Source organism: Nannobrachium achirus, assembly GCF_963921795.1.
Source record: "Nannobrachium achirus genome assembly, chromosome: 12".
Lineage (NCBI taxonomy): Eukaryota > Metazoa > Chordata > Actinopteri > Myctophiformes > Myctophidae > Nannobrachium > Nannobrachium achirus.
The window spans coordinates 36800510-36816889 of record NC_137832.1 but is presented as its reverse complement, the minus strand read 5'-3'; the positions used below and the strand labels follow the sequence as shown (position 1 = coordinate 36816889).

At 41.8% G+C, this 16380-nt stretch overlaps 1 protein-coding gene across 8 annotated transcripts; it reads right to left on the bottom strand.

The window, feature by feature from the left end:
* Positions 1 to 1246: 1246 nt before the first annotated feature.
* hnrnpk (heterogeneous nuclear ribonucleoprotein K) lies at positions 1247 to 16335 on the bottom strand. Of its 8 annotated transcripts, none has more exons than XM_080738105.1 (18): positions 16201 to 16244; positions 15054 to 15130; positions 14788 to 14938; positions 14188 to 14285; positions 13616 to 13672; positions 12590 to 12633; positions 10811 to 10883; positions 10404 to 10517; positions 9616 to 9744; positions 9063 to 9394; positions 8375 to 8422; positions 7365 to 7421; positions 6023 to 6065; positions 5163 to 5178; positions 4613 to 4645; positions 4382 to 4449; positions 3615 to 3784; positions 1247 to 2552 (listed from the first exon to the last, which is right to left on the bottom strand). In XM_080738105.1, the coding sequence occupies exons 3-18, from the start codon at positions 14843 to 14845 to the stop codon at positions 2522 to 2524; spliced, it is 1371 nt and encodes a 456-aa protein (XP_080594231.1). In that variant the 5' UTR covers positions 14846 to 14938; positions 15054 to 15130; positions 16201 to 16244; the 3' UTR covers positions 1247 to 2521. The 8 variants fall into 8 exon arrangements, with proteins under 8 accessions (XP_080594231.1, XP_080594230.1, XP_080594234.1 ...); XM_080738104.1 differs by having other exon boundaries at positions 16134 to 16237; XM_080738108.1 differs by having other exon boundaries at positions 1247 to 2243; positions 16134 to 16237.
* Between the last annotated feature and the right edge of the window lie 45 nt (positions 16336 to 16380).

Sequence of the window (16380 nt, the reverse complement as noted above, 5' to 3'; positions counted from 1 at the left end):
AGTTCAGGTGATCTTATAGTTCTGGCATCATGGAAAACGCGTTCGGCAAGACCTTTATTACAGAGCCGTATAGGCTATAGTTATTTCAGGATGTCCACTAATGCTGTACTACAGCACTGTTACCAAACCCTTTGGCTCGAGACTCAAAAAGAGAAATTAGGCTTTTGCCTGGGACCCAAGCGATGGTGAAAATAGCCGATCTACAAGCTCACAACGCAGGGTGAACTTGAATATTTGTTTTCTAATTTATGACATTTCTTTGATTTCTTCATGAAATTAGGCTACTGAAAAATAATAATTTAATTTATTTTTCATTCATGACATTTTTAGCTTTTTTTGGGCATGTTTTTGGAAAATATCTTGAAATAATTGAAAACAAAATGTTAACCAAAAATCAAGGGACCCATAAAAATGTCCATGACCCACACATGGGTCCCGACCCCACAGATTGGGAAATGCCGGTGATCTACAGTAACTTTACTTCTTTGCCCTGTACTCTTGTTTTAACTGCTGTACTGCCTTTGGCGATCGATTTTCGCCAAAGGCGGAATCAATAAAGGTCTTATCTTATCATTCTTGATTAAAGCGTCCGTGTGGACATCAAATCAATCAGGTTTACTGCATCTGTAGCCTGGACCTACATGCACCCATTTAATTGTCACTCTCTATCATCAGCTACCTACTGATGTCTATCGCAATCTAATGTGTATCATTGCACAGAATGCACACAAGTGGAAATTATTAGTTAATTTAGATGTAACTACTTTTAGCCTAAGAAAAACAGAAGCACTTACATTACTTGAAGAAACAAGGAAAGTTCACTCACTTCACCGGTTCTGTCTACAGCAGCTTCATGTGCTTCCTCGTTCTCTTTCTGACTAGAACTAGTCTCATGTTGCTGACCAACCAGCGCTTTCCGTTTGGGGTCGTCAATGCTAGATAAGCCAATCAAATTACACCTCGCGTTATAACCGGAAAAACAAACGCGTGAGCATACGTCATATCCATGCGGATTGTTCATAAATCAACACAAATCAATTTAAACGCCCTTTAGGATTAAAGTGATCACTATGCACGAGCTTGTCGTGTGTAATGTCGAATGGTTACTCTAAGGAAATTACTTATGTAAGACACATAAAATGTGACAGATACTTTGTCACATGTTCACAGTTGTGTCAGCAACTCAAACTATTGTCAAGTTCCCAATATCATCGACTCAAGTTAGTTTTCAAGCAGTAAGCAATAGTCAGGATGGTAAAAAGTGGCATAATCTTTATTCATCAGTTTACAATTTGACAGTGTGAATTCTACAGCATGGAGAGCAAACAGGTGTAGAACACAGGAAATTGCAGGGGCAAAATAGATAATTTCCACATTAAAGTCTCCCAGACAATGTCACGACAACTAGCTAAATCCTTCCATTTCAGGTTTAAGATTGATCACATATTACTCAACATCCTTATAAAATAGTCTACCTGCCCTGCGTCTTACCTCAGGTGTACAACTGAAATAACAGTCAGCATATTCGTCCCAAACTCACAACATCCCAGAACAGAAAACACTTCAAAAGGAGTACAATTTCCAACGGCTCTTAAAAATAATAAAATGCTCCATAAAAAAAAAAAAAGGACAAAAAAGTAGCTTACATTCTGCACGTTGCACTGAGTGGTGATGGTGCACAATTGTGTGAGAGACACCATTACAGACAACGAGAGAAAGCGACACTCATCCTCACACACACACACGCACACACTGGACAGATTTACTGTATTGACACAAACACAGCTAGACCTTATAGAAAACCCATTCAAAAATAAAGAAGGTTTAATTTAGTCTCCCTTCCAAAATGCTCCAGCGGGCTTTTTGAGAGACCAGTATTTAAAAACAAATATCAAACAAAAAAAACAGAGTGAGAAATATGAAATGGACTACACTCGGAGAAAAAAAAAAAGAAAAAGAAAAAAAGAAAAGAAAAAGGAAATGCAGGACACCTACATTTTCTTTTACTCACAGGAATGTTGGGCATTGTTATTTATTTATTTTTTATTTAAAAAATACAAAAATAAGATTCAAAAAAGAAACCCACAATCCGGGATCATAGTCTGAGGGGGGTGGGGTAGGGGAGGTTGTGTTGGAAGGGGACAGAGGGGAGGGGGGAGGGGGGGGATTGGGCAATCTGAGTCTGCATCAATCTGTCTCCTGGGGAGGGGCTCTAGATGAACTGACCAGAGTACTGCTTCACACTGAAATATAAAGAGTACAAAAAAGAATCTAAATAAAGAACAATAAAATATAGTTCATAATACATTCAGTACATTAGGTATAGGTGACTTGGAAGTGTGGGGGGGCATGGGGGTGCACCGATCTTAGATAAAATAGGGAGGGGGCTGTTTGGAGTGGAGGGAAAGGGGGGGATGACAGACAGAGTGACAGAGAGAGACAGAGAGAGAGAGAGGCAGAAGGATGTGTATCATCGATGGCAGGAGGAGGAAGAGGAGGACTAGGAAGAGGAAGGGTATGGTTAGTCCTGGTGTCCAAGCAGGTGCAGCGCACTGGGGAGGAGGAGAGGAAGGAAGAGGGAGGCAGGGTTAGTTACCATGGCAACACTACACACTACATACCAACAAGCGGGCAGCAGTTCTACAAGCTACGTTAGCATTCTAGTTATGCTAGCTAGCATCAACGAGGAAAAAAAGTAGTGTGTGATACGTGCTGATTTGTTGCCAAGGGAGACAGAAGAGGAGGAGCCTGTGCCATTTGGCAGACTGTGATTTGTTGTCGGTTGATCTAACTAAAAACAACAAAATCACTAGTCTTCCACACAGCAGCAGCCAGGGGAAGAGAATCAATCCACTCCCTGCTTCACAGTGAAACGGCTTGGATGGCTAAACAAGTAGACATTCAGGTTGCTTCCTTCTAATATTTATTTGGAAAATTGTTGACACTTTCAGAAACATCACGTCAAGGATGCTTCTTTGGTTTAAAAACAAAAATCAATCTAGAAGAATGTAAAATATACGTACAAATACTTTGTCTACTCATTCACAGCCATTTCATGTAAGAGGAAGGTTTGAACTAGTTGCAGGTTGCATGGGGAGGAAAGGAAGGGGGTTAGTTAACAGAAGAGTTAAAAGGCAAAAGAATTGCATAGCCCAACAGAGAGTGGGTTAATTAGAAACAGGATGCAATACTAAAATATATATCCATATATATATTTCCACTCTCAATAAAACAGCAATTCTTAGTAGGTAAAGTCAGAGGAGGGATATGTAGGAAAATACATTAATTTGTTCAAAAATCCTTGGAAATACTTTTCATGGCATGTCCAGACTATTTAACCAATATGGTTTACAATGTTGGTCGAATATTTCACATACAGGCTCAGGAAGGCCAGATCATTTACAGAGAATGAGTTAAGAGGGTTTCCAATGGTTGTAGTCTATAATGTAAAGCTTGGTTGCTTCTTAACAAGTTTTCAAGACATTGCAAACTACCAACTGGTACCAATGGCAACACTTCTGCTCAGTCCAAATGCCATTGAAGTATTTAAAAGGATTTCAGCTTCTACTAAGATCGGAGTGTATTTGGGTCACAGAGGCGGTTTCAGAACTTGCCTGTTCTGCAGAAGGTACTGAGCATTTTGGATCTGGTCCTGTGTACCGCTGATGGTGATGATGCGATCCTCAGAGCCTTCCAGAGGCTCATCAATCTTAATGGAAGCCCCAGACTCGTGACGGATCTGCTTAATCCGCTGGCCTCCCTTACCAATGATAGAGCCAGCCAGCTATGTGTATAAAGACAGAAGATGAGACAGACATGTTCAGAATAAGTCCCAGTGTGACATTCTTCAATTAATAAAGTCAGCAACCAAACAGGCAATCAATATATTACCCCATGCATTAAATATATGCATGGGGTTCACTTCCCAATGTATGAATGAATGAACCATTGTAAAGCGCTTTGAGCACTTGGAAAAGCGCTATAAAAATGCAATTCATTATTATGAAAGTAAGGGGAAATATCAGAACTTGTAACATAGCTAACTACCTTTACTGCTGTGTAGTGTACATGTAGAATAGTCATTAGTCACAACATAACAATCCTAAGTGCAGTGTTACTAGGAAAGTCACAGTAGTAAATTATGAATAAATGAATGAACGCACAAAATGTTGGTGGTATAAGACAGCAAGTGCACATAATGCGTATGACTTATGGCTGTAAAGATATGGTGGAGACCAACTGATGCGCCTGCACACATTCAAACCGACCAAATATCCATGTCTCATGTGGTGATGCATGTTCAAGTACAGCAATCACAAACTGAATGACCCTATGGTGGCGTTTATGCATTATGTGTGGGCTTGTGTTGCTGTTTACTCACATCTTTAGGGATGGTCACTTGTGTGGTGATGACTGGACCGCCCATGTCATTATAGGAGCCGCGTCCACCTGAAGACGGAAGGAGGGAGCCGTGGAAGGAAAACAAGACCCCAGGGAGGGGACAGGAGAGGAGGGCGATAATAAATTAAATAAATAACAAATTTAAAAATCGTCATAATGTATAATGTGCACACAGTAAAAGTGCCCCAGCAAACAGTTTATGGAGACTCACCTGACTGGTAGTTGTCCCAGGAAGAGGTGCTATCTGAGATTTAGAGTGTGGGAGAAAGATATTCAACATTGACCCAGTGAAACATGAGCCTGCTCATTTCAGATGTTTGTGAGAAACACGTCAAACTATTAGACAAACACATAATTATATCACACATTTGTTCAGCAGGCCTTTGGTTGTTACATGACAATGCATTAACAGTCCTTGTAGGTGTTCTGATGAGCATATTTTAAGTCATTCATTTAAAGCAATATTGTCACAGCAGCGCAGATAAGTAACACAGGAGATTATGTTCATCACATGTTTAGATTCAGCAAATAATTGAATTAGCAAATTCAGAATTATGTTTGTGTGTGAAATGAAATCCTTCACGATTACAGTTCGCTTACAACATTCGTCTATTGGCTGCAGTGACAACACAGTAAAATAAGCGTTCAGATATTCAATCTCAGCACGCAAGGACACAACGGATACACACAGAAACACCAACGGATACAATCTTGCACGAGTATTATATACAATCATAAAAAATATAAAGCATAACACTCACCGTATCCGCCGCCACCCTGTAAAAAGACAGAGCGAAAACAGGGTTAGATACAGCACACACATTTCCTCTCATCTTTCCACACATGGATGGATCGATACGAGATGAGTGTATGGATGATGCAGCAGCCTTGTCCATGGAGCAGACTCAACTAAATGCCACCGGGTTTTCATCCATAAGCCAGACTCCTCCTCCCTCTCTCTACCCCCCCCCCCTCCTTCCTGTCACACCCCCCCCCCCCCCTCTCTCCTTATGACTCCATCAGCCCCCATTTTCACCTGCTATTCAGCTGCTGCTCTGTCACCAGGGCAACAGGCGATTCAAAAAGCTGTTGCTGAGCAACGGCAGGCAGTATCCAGCCAGCTCTCAGAAAGAGGGGGAAGAGAGAGAGAGAGAGAGAGAGAGAGAGAGAGAGAGCGAGCAAGAGACCTTCCCGTCTGTCAACAAAGCATTATTATTGCCTAGCAACCTGCCACAGCCACCCCCCCCCCCCCAGATTCTTCCTCTCCTAGTGGGAAAAACAGACTGGCCGTTAAAGTACATGGTGGAGGGCAATTATGGCTGATTATTGTGGGGTGTCTCCGGCTGTGGTGATTATGGTCATTTGGTGGGAATGGCTTGCACCGCGCTAAAGCTTGCTTATATGCACGGTCAGGTCTGGTATCTGTGCGAATGCGTGGGTGCTGCACACGGTGGACGGTGGCTAGGGTAATATTCATGCCTCCGTCTTTTGTCATTAACTACACGCACAATCATGGCCATTGTCTGCTGTTCGGACCTATCAGCACGCCAACCAAAGGATGCCGGCGCCCAATGACATGTCCGGGAACAGAGCTGCATGCACTTAGCCAAGGGTCACTAACCATGTTATCGCCATAGCGATCCGGTCTTCCTCTTCTGTCGCTGCTGACGAGGAAGGGAAGAGAGGGGGGAAGGGGGGGGGGGGGGGGGAGACAAGACAAAGTGGTAAAAAAAGAAGAAAATAAAAAAAGCCTCATCAATATTCAAACAAAAATCTCTGGTCTAGGTCAAACTGCCTCACACACACACAACATTAAGAATACAGTATAAACACATTTCCTCCCAGCCGTTCACCCACGCAGTAACAGGAACAGCTCTGACAGTGTTATGGTGAGAGGAGTGACAGGTGGTGGTGGTGATGAGAGGCTAAGTCTGCCGCTTCTTTCCCCAAAACTCAACTCAAATGAAGCCATTGGTTAAATACATGAACTTACATTTGTATAGCCAGTCAAATTCTAGCAAAAAATGGGTACTAGATGCTTTTACTTGGTACAATTCCCCTCCATCGTAACAGTAACACTTGTATAAACCACTCCCTGTTCTTGCCATTTGCACTTAAGTGGCATGTCTATACATAGAATATCAACAATGTGTAGCTTAAACGGCACAATATTATTGCACTGTAAATATATACAGTAGAGAGAGATACATGCCGTGTCTCATCACAGCATGATACTTCTCCAATACTGTTCATACTGGTCTTTGACCCAAATACTTTCTCTCTCTCTTACCGGCTATATATATTTTACTGTGCAATTCACCCTGTCAAATTCCGTGTATGTGTACATATGTGGCCAATAAACTGATTTTGATTCTTAGTATACTGCCTTGCTAGACAGTTTTTAATTGGAGATTCAAACAACCCGAGTGAAAATTAACTTGTTAGATCAAAGCATCGCTCTAGAGGCACAGAATTAAGTGTTCATTTAAGTGTACATAATTCTTTTAACTTTAATTGAACAACCTTGGTATTGGTTAAGTGGTTATATATTTTAATCAGCACCTAAAAATATATAACTATCTAATCAGCAACCCTAAACTATATAGACTAATCCCATCATATAGGTATAAATGTTGACATTTTACTTGACTGACTGTAAGCCATTATGAAAAGCAGATATAGATCAGAGTAAGGCCATGTTATTTGAGCCCGGGTCTTTCAAAAGGACTCCAAAATGTGGACTGTGAAGCAGTGGATGGGGTCAAGCCAGGGTTCTTACAGGCAGGGAGTGGGATTGAGTGGGACAGTAATGTTATAGGATAGGTCAGGCGAGAGGAGGTTAACAAAGAGGACAGGATTATCTTCCATGGGGTCTAAAAAGGTGATGAGCAGGCACACCAGAACAGTTGATAAGAAAGGGTAGGGCAATATGGGAGGGGATAATATTGGATTTGAAGGGATACCTCGACATTATGGATTCTAATCTGATTGGTGTCTTGGTCAGGCCCCTGTCAGATTTTCTGGGGGAATAAAAAGAATTCAGTAGCATTAAGGTCTTTTCACACCAAAAGTCCATTATGAACACGCAGTAGGAAAGTAAGAAAACAATACAGGTGCACTGCAACCTTTCACACCAAGTCCGAAAGGATTCTTTGCATCCATGCTGGGAAAACGTTCTCGGTAGCAAGTAAATGAAAAAGCTCACATATGGATGTAGTCTCCAAGAAGAGAACCAAAATAAACAATGACAGACAACTCAAAAGTTGACAGTCACAGCGTTGTATAGGCAAGGTTAGTCCTCATATTAAACACTGTACAACACTCAATATTCTGCAGCATTTCAGATTATATACAATCTGCCGCAAGGCTCTTTTAATATGCCATTTAGACCCTTCGTCTCACAAAACCTTATTCTCCGACACAATTTTAGGTTTCCTGGGGGATATATTTGATACCTTGGTGTTTCTACGTTATGTCAACAGCCATTATGTAAATCGTGAATAGAATTAGGTACCTGATTGGTCAGTTTTGAATACATAAAAATGCTGCAGAAATCATACTGGCTCTGGTAAAAAATATAACGAGGCATGGCCGCATAGCAAGTTTGGACTGGTGAACAAGAGGTCATAGCTATGCGTGGGCTCATTAAATAAATTAGATGTGTGCATGTCTTATGTGGAGGGGGAAACAAAATCGGACTTGGTGTAAAAGGCCTGTAGTCATGGTTTATTAGTGTTCCTTATGGACAGCAATGGGTAATAAGATAGCTTGATAGCAGCAGTACACTTAAAACATTGCTAAAAATGCTAATTTACGTTTTTGGCTTACACATACCCCACCCAATTGTGAAAATAGCAGGGAAAGGTGAAACAACAGACTGAAAATTCAAATGTCAGGGTATCCCTTTTAAAGACAGCACTCTTTGGGCTACAAAGTCAGGTGGGAGGAGGGCAGAGGACTGGGGCAGACTTACTTTGACCTGTCATCTGAGCCACGGTACGAGTCATAGTAACGGTCATCTCTGTGGGCAAGGTGAAGATGGAGACACAAGCGTACGCACGCACACACAGACACACATACACACAAACAAATGAGCACAGACACTTTATGGAATGAGTTTGCAATGATTTCTCAACTGTCCTCTACGTATGGAATACTAATGTGACAGAGGCAAGCATAGTATGACATTGGTCTACGTTCACAATGCAAGATCCAATTCATCCTATGAATGGCATCATGCAAAACGACTTGTGTGAAGCCATGTTGAAAATACACCAAGACTTATAAAGAATAGGATTTACAGAAAACCCTACAACAGTTAAGGCAACTGCCAACTTCTATGCAAGATTTAATGTATGGTATGATATTGTAACATCATTTTCATGTGCATCATTTCATGTACGATCCAGTATAGTAGAACGCTCCTCTGCGATTACTGCATAACTGGTGCAATGAAGAGACAGGCTGCTTTGAAAACAACTAAATCAGTGGTTAGTAGGACTGTGTAAACCTTTGCGGCCAACAGGTTCAAATAAAACATAAGGGTTTGCTGTTTTATTTTAGAGGCAAGATGCATTTTTTTCCTTATTTTTTGTAAAAAGGCTGCCCAGCTTAATGTTAGGTGTTTTTTTTTAAACACACACAAGCAATTGGTTTCTTACCCTCCTCTGTGTGGGGGTCCCATGGGCATGCTGCGTCCTCGACCACCTCCCCTACCACCCCTTCCAACGTGGGGTGGTGGTGGCCCTCTGCGGGGGCTTATCTCATCATAGTCCCGACGGGAAGGGGGCATGGGGCCTCGTCCCCCTCTACCGGAGGGCATGCGGTCAAACCCACGGTCGCCCCCGCCACCCCGGCCACCGCGCATGGGGAAACCCCCCATAGGCCTACGGCTGCCCCCTCTCTCTTCAAACATCATGGTGAAACCGCCATAGTCATAGGTTTCATCATAGAAGTTTGGGTCGTAGGGCTGGGCACGTCCTTTGATAGGAGCCTGATGATGGGACAGGCCAGGGAAAACATTTAGACGTCACCAAAAATGAAGGGAAACTGATTGGGTTAAGTGTATACACGCTGTACTCCTATTCTTAAACATATACAAATATAATGGCAGCTAACTGGGTGATATAAAAAGCATTATCCATTTAAATTAACTGCAATCATTAAAGGGAAACCTCCCTATGAGCTAATTCTGTGTTGTAAAACATGACTTACATCAGCAATGAGCTCCAGCATAGTCTTGATGCATTCCACCACCCTCTCTGACTTTCCTCCAACCAGTACCACACGGTCTGTTGACTGAGGACAGCACTCCTGAAACAGCTTGATGCTCGTCTGGGTGTTCTAGACAAATGTGTGTACACACACAAACATGTTAAGACATGACTGAAAAACAAACAAAAAAACAAATAAACTCTGCATACACTGTGTACAAGGTGTAGGTATTTCTATGGAAATAACGTTTACACATGTTGAAGAGTGCTGTCACTTTTTTCCAAAAACCAAGTTCTAACAAAATCAACCATAACAGGACTCCTTATGTATTAATTCAAACTAAAAGGGACTAAAGGGCACAGCTGCAACCTTGCATGGCTTGGCTCTAATTTCCTCAATTTTGACATTAGCGCTGAGAATAACAGTGACCCTACACTATCACGGTACCATTCTCCCCTAATTGATCCAAGCCCCACAAGGCTGTGAAAATGCGTCCACGTTCTCAGTTATTTGTTTATACATGATGGTTTCCAGCCAGGTGTTCTGAGGGCAGCAAAGTACCTTGTGCACACATCTTTGCCAACAGACTACAGAGCCAGGGGCAAACCCTCTAATTCAGATGGCCTGTTGTGCTCCAATTTGGATAGTGAACACATTAGTTTATGAAAGGCAACAATAAGTAAAGTTATTCCCCTGTAAAGGCATCTGTGACTACGTATGATCAATTTAAACATATTTTTAAAATAACTAATGATTTATTTGGAGATGAAACAAGCATGTCTATATACCTCTCGCAGCTCCTTGATCTTGGCCCCCTTCACACCGATAATAGAACCAGCCAAGCTCTGGTGGATCAATAGACGCAGCTCGCAGTCAAAATCCATGCCGTTGTATTGCTGGTACTGGTGAAAAGTATTAATTTGTTAGGACTGCACTAAAGTGACAAAAAATAATCAACTAGATCTCCTCTCTCCCCGTGCTTGACCTGTGACACAAAACAGTTACTCCTGAAGTACTGATATTTCTCTCAGATGAGAACTGACGCTGATAATGAAGCATGTATTTGCGATGAGTACATCATTTAAAAAATAGTTATTACACCGCATGGGAAGCGTTACAACAAGCATAACATTTACTGTGATATAAAGTAGGAGATGGCGGCACTGGGGAGAAGAGCAAAATAAACAATAATCACCTCCTCCAGAGTTGGGATGATCTTAAGCAGTATCTCTCCAACTGTTTCGATGTCTGCGCTGATGCTTAGAATGCTTTAGATCAGACCCATCGATTGCATTGTGGAGCAAGACAGGACGCAGCCAACAGAGATTAACCAGGGGAACACATCAGGTGGTGGCGTGGTGCCATCCCGGAGAAGAGGAAACAGTACTTTAGATTAAAACGATTCAGACCGTCCCTTAAAAGAAGAGACTTGACCATAGAGAAAGACCCACACCTATTTATCCCATCCAGCGCTGTGACTAACCAGGCAAAAAAAAAAAGGAGCAATTGATGTCCTACATTTAAAAACTTTAACAGGATTGTGAGCTCAGTGATGGTCTCAGAGGAAAACTGCTTAAATAACTATTCGTAAGTTAACAAAAGTCATAAAAAAAACATCAGTCTATTGCCCAGGGACAGACGGGAAAAACAGAAGACATAAAAGGCAAAGTGATTGTGTTTGGTGACCGTTGGAGGGGTGAGGTGGGGGGAATGGAGAGTTTAGAAGGATCTGTATCTAAAAAAAAGCACCAGTGGTGCCAAAGAGGGCAAAATAACCAAAAAAACAAAACAAAAAAAAGCCAAAAGGGATGGATGCACACTACAAATAAAATGTCAAGATTTTTTCCAGACAATGCTGAACCAAACAAATTTAAGGTCTGGGTGTTGGCTAAATTCATCATCTAGCGTTTTAGATTTTAAGGTGGGATATTCTCAGGCAATGCTCCAGCTTCTCTAGGACTATCCTACACTTAAAATATGGCTAGGACAGCACTTATGTTTTACAAGACTGTGTTCATTCAAAAAATATTTTGTTGTTTGCATCCTCCCTAATGTTGCAAGACAATAGCCAAAAAATGACCAAAAAAACAAGACAGAGGAAGTTGAAACTAATGACGCTCAAAATAGATCAAACTACCAACAGAATAAACTGGAAAAACCGTGATCATGTGATCAAGAGTGCTAAAGTGCAGTTTGTACATGGGAGAAGGATGGCAGACGATATAGACAGGCAGTTGAGAGCAACGGAGCAGGTTATGCCATGGAAGGAGGAGTTTTTCACCCCTCAACTCAACAGTTTTTAAAGGGATGAGGGAATGACAAACATGAGACCACGGGACAATGAGGTGAGCAAGAAAAGAGGAAAAAAGAGGTCTTGCAATTTCAATAGCTCCAACAGTCAATGGCCAAGCTCTGCTAGGCAGGAGAACGAAAACAAAAAAATACACACAAAACATGAACCCTAGGGCTGGCCTTTTTCCACACAGATTTAGCTCAATGTGCAGTCTTTGTCTAACAAAATGATGACAGCATCACAAGGAAAGCATGGGATGGGGCAAGAATGATATGACAAGCTAAAAAAAACAACACCACCAGTACATTGATTCTGAGAGGGGGAGAAAGAGGTGAGGAACGCAGAAGATAATCATCACTTAAATTAATATAAAAACACAGACATGTTGAAAACACTGGATCAAGTTATAGAGTAGATCTGAACAGACTGCAAAAGATTTGGTAAAATCCTGATATTGACACTGTCATGACTTTAAAATGGAGGCATGTAAATAGGACGTTGACATGGCTTTTACAGGATCAAGAGGCAGATTTGGACATGAAGGTTTTGCTTCAGATTAAAATACTTTGAGAACAGGTAGGTTAAACAACAGTGACTTGACAAAGGCAGGATGACTATTTATCTTTTCTTGTTTGTTTGTCCTGTAGTCAGGCAGTGAGAGGGAGGAGCTTAGGGACATACCGCTCAGGCCCACTGCTGTCTGGGACTGACACACTGGCATTGAACTGGGCGTGGCATGGGCAGGGGCCAGGGCCATTCGAGCACACAGATGTCAATCAAGTAAGGCGCCCATTTAGGGACAGGGCACGATAATGGGCAGGGCCAACCAGGGTGTCAGGTGGGCGGGCGCAGGAGGGGCCATCCAGAACATGGGCAACAGAGGAGGAAGTGGGCAAAAAAGTCAATAAAATAATAAACAGGGGAGAGGGAAGAGGGAAGGGAGGGGAAGAGGAATACATTTTAATATTATACAGGCTCTACACTGGTCAAATGTGACTTCATTTTTAATCTCTCAGAGATTGGTTTGTCAAATAGAGAGGAGGAGAGGGTGAAATTGGAAAATGGGTAATGGGGTATTGGGATATTTAGAGGGGTAAAATGTTGGGAGAATAGTCAGAAAGAGGGACAATGAGAGAGAGGGACAGCAGCTGGGGGAGAGTGGGAGGAGGAGAAAAGTGTGGAGGGGCAGAGAAAGAGAGACGTAATGACATTGAATGAGTTGAGAGTTGGCCAGGTTGCTCAAACATCTCCAATAGAATGACTAATGGCAGTTGGCGCTACAAATGATCTCATCTTCACCACACTGTGCCCATTCTAGAATTAGCAAGAGCATCGGTATGGCTTCGATCAAGAAGTTATAATCGACAGTAGACATTATGCAAAAGTAAATGGACTTGAAGTTGGACATTTGCGCTTTGCAGGGGTCAGTTCAGCGGAGACAATCAGATGATGCCTAAGTGATCAAATGATACACTAACCCAGAGGTCATGAGACATGCTCATGAACAGTAAATGAATAAAATATTAAACTATAGCCAACATCCCCATAGTTTTTTAAGTTGAAAATGTCAAACATGCCGATAAAACAGTCAGCCACTAAGTGCACTAAACCTAAATCCAATCCCTACTGGAGTGCTATTATATTTGCTGGTAGGCTGCATACCAGTAAAGAAATAAAATTCTGAATATACAGAATAGATGTACTCACGTCTGTACGAAGGGCTTTGATGTTTTTGCCACCCTTCCCAATTACAGCTCCTGCATTCTACAGACAGAGAGAGAAGGAAAAATGTATACAATTATGAAATCATAGAAAGGCAAAGAAAAGGGGAACAATATTTTAAGGTTCCACAATTACTGACATTTAGATATTTTTTTAGTGAGAAAAGGAGATTACACAATCTACCAGAGAAATGAAACCGCTACGCACGAGAGACAAAAAAAGAAAAGAGGAGTTGATCAGGAAGATAAGATAAAACTAAATGCTAGAGAGCACAGGATGCCTTGACGTATTAGATATGGATGGGGTTTTCCCCTAGAACACCTTCCCCCACCAAACCTCTGAAATACAGAAAATAGGATTGCTAAAATAAAGCAGACAGAGGAAGCACAAAAGGACAAGACGAGAATATAAATTAACCACTTAAAACCTAGACTCTAGGCCCCCTTGTTCCTTCCTTCTACGCAAAATATCTTTGCTGAATGCTCACCCCAGAATAGGGATGCTAGGGTTGATGTGGTCAATGAAAAAAAAAAAAGATGAAAGGAGAGACGATTTACTTTGCTCTGCAGGAGGATGCGAAGCTCCACCATCTCGTCGGAGTTCCTGGATCGCTTGAATGATTTCTGGTCGTCTGCGTCCTCCGCAGGGCGCTTACCTGGAATAAGAAGATAAATTCGCACTTTAGGCAAATAGGCCACCCACATCCTTGTACAAATGCTCAAAATTATAAAAGCTGATTTTTTTTTTTAACACCCCCACACTGACAAGTGAACAGAAACAAACTGTAGTACATAATTGTCAAAAATAAATATGCGCACATGCATGTATTTAAAATCTTAGACTACATGACATTCTCCCTGCAGATGTATGGGAGAATGAATATAGCCATTTCAGCCTGGCCTTTATACACACGAGTCTTCAGAGCGATGCAGTGAAATATGGTTCTGCAGCCTAGCTGTTGCATAGTGGCTCTTAGTGACACCTAGCTCTGTCAGGAATACTAAATGGCATGTCTGACTGACACAAATTTCAAAAGACTGAACTGCAGAGAGAGTGACGTACATACATATGTATTAAACAATGATTGTGATATTCTCAGTCAATATATTTTTTACATATACAATTTATATATATTTTTTTTAATCTAAAAATTTTACCGTTTGTCTCTGTGTTGCTGAATGAGGTCTCTTCTTGCTGTTCAATTTCTGTCTCCATTGTCGGCGGACAGCGGGGAGGGGAGGGCAGGCACCTCGGTCCTGGGAACAGGCAGCGTCAGGGGGAGAGGAGCAACAAACTGTGTCTGGTGATCTGCGGTAGTTGGTCAGCATTGTTGGGAGAGAAAATGGAAAAATTAAGAGCCTTTTCAAGCATAAAAGTCACGAAGAGAAAAAGAGGGAGTCTGGCAGAAGGAAACGAGACTCACTGATATTTATTGTCAAGAGGAGGGCGTGAGGATGATGGGCGGAACTAACTAAGCAAGAACCAAACACTGTCTGCAACCTGTCAGGGGGAGAGAGAGAGGCTGATTGAAATACCAGAGACGACAAGAGTAATTTTTAAGATGCCAATATTTTGAACACAAGAAATCCTGTTAATTTTGTCTCCCTCCCTCACATGACTTTCATTCAACATGCATAAGATATTTTAAATAAAATAACTACAATTTATAGGGTTCTCTACTTTAAAATGAGGCAATAATTGGTTATGCTTGCCTTAACAAACAAAAAAAAATCCAGATATAATACATTGCTTTCTATGGGATTTATTTTTTTACACTACCTCAAAAGAGACACTAATAGACAGTAAACGCCTCAGTGTTATTATCCAATTATAACGCTTAGGATGAACAAGGATTTTACAGCGGCTACAATGAATATGGAGAGGTATGCATTGGGCACTATTACTACCCAAATGGAAGACCCAAAAGTTAGGTTAATGTTAATAAACCAGCTACCCCACACACACACACACACACACACACACACACACACACACACACACACACACACACACACACACACACACACACACACACACACACACACACACACACAAAGCAGTCAAAGATGTTGCAGGCCAAGCCAGGGCTGGAGGTAACGTTGCTAACTGGCTAACGTTAGCCATTATAAGGAAATGGTTCGTCGAGAGGATTTAAAAAGTTCGAGCTCAGGTAATAATTTGACAGTTTTGTCAATCCCCCCTCAGTCAAGATACAACCACGAACATTACGCGTTTCATAGAGAAGAGAACTAGCTCACAATAGTTATCGAAGGAGCGGTACAAAGACTGGCCTAAGAACGTCGAACGTTCACTAGCTTAGCATACAGTGTTAGCGTTGGGCTACTACTGCTACCATCGCCATATTGAAATCACGTCGCTAAAGCGAAACTGGAGCTAGCTGGCTAATAAGGCAACATTAGCCAGCTACAGCTAACTGCACTTTAATCTCTTAACACGGAGTCAAACATATTGACTTCTACAACAGAGATCAACAATACAATACCTGTTTTTGTTGTTGTATTCATCCGATTCTGGTAGAAAACAAAACGACACACAAAAAAACAACCTACCAAGGATGCAACACCTCGCCTTGTTCCCCTTCCTTCGTTGCAAACAGGAAGCTATTGCACACACGGGGAGACAGGCGGTCTGATTGGTGGAGCCGAACGTTGAGTTAACAATCAAGCGTAGCTGTTGGATAGACCATGTGTCAATCAAACTGGGCGAGGCGTGTCCAAACCAGCAAGTCC

Coding starts and splice junctions, on each gene's coding strand:
- hnrnpk (XM_080738107.1), bottom strand. CDS start 14,845: ATGGAGACAGAAATTGAACAGCAAGAAGAGACCTCATTCAGCAACACA. Junction 13,673..14,187: donor GCATCCTCCTGCAGAGCAAA/GTAAATCGTCTC, acceptor CTCTGTCTGTAG/AATGCAGGAGCTGTAATTGG. Junction 6,066..7,364: donor TTAGAATCCATAATGTCGAG/GTATCCCTTCAA, acceptor CTTCCTCGTCAG/CAGCGACAGAAGAGGAAGAC.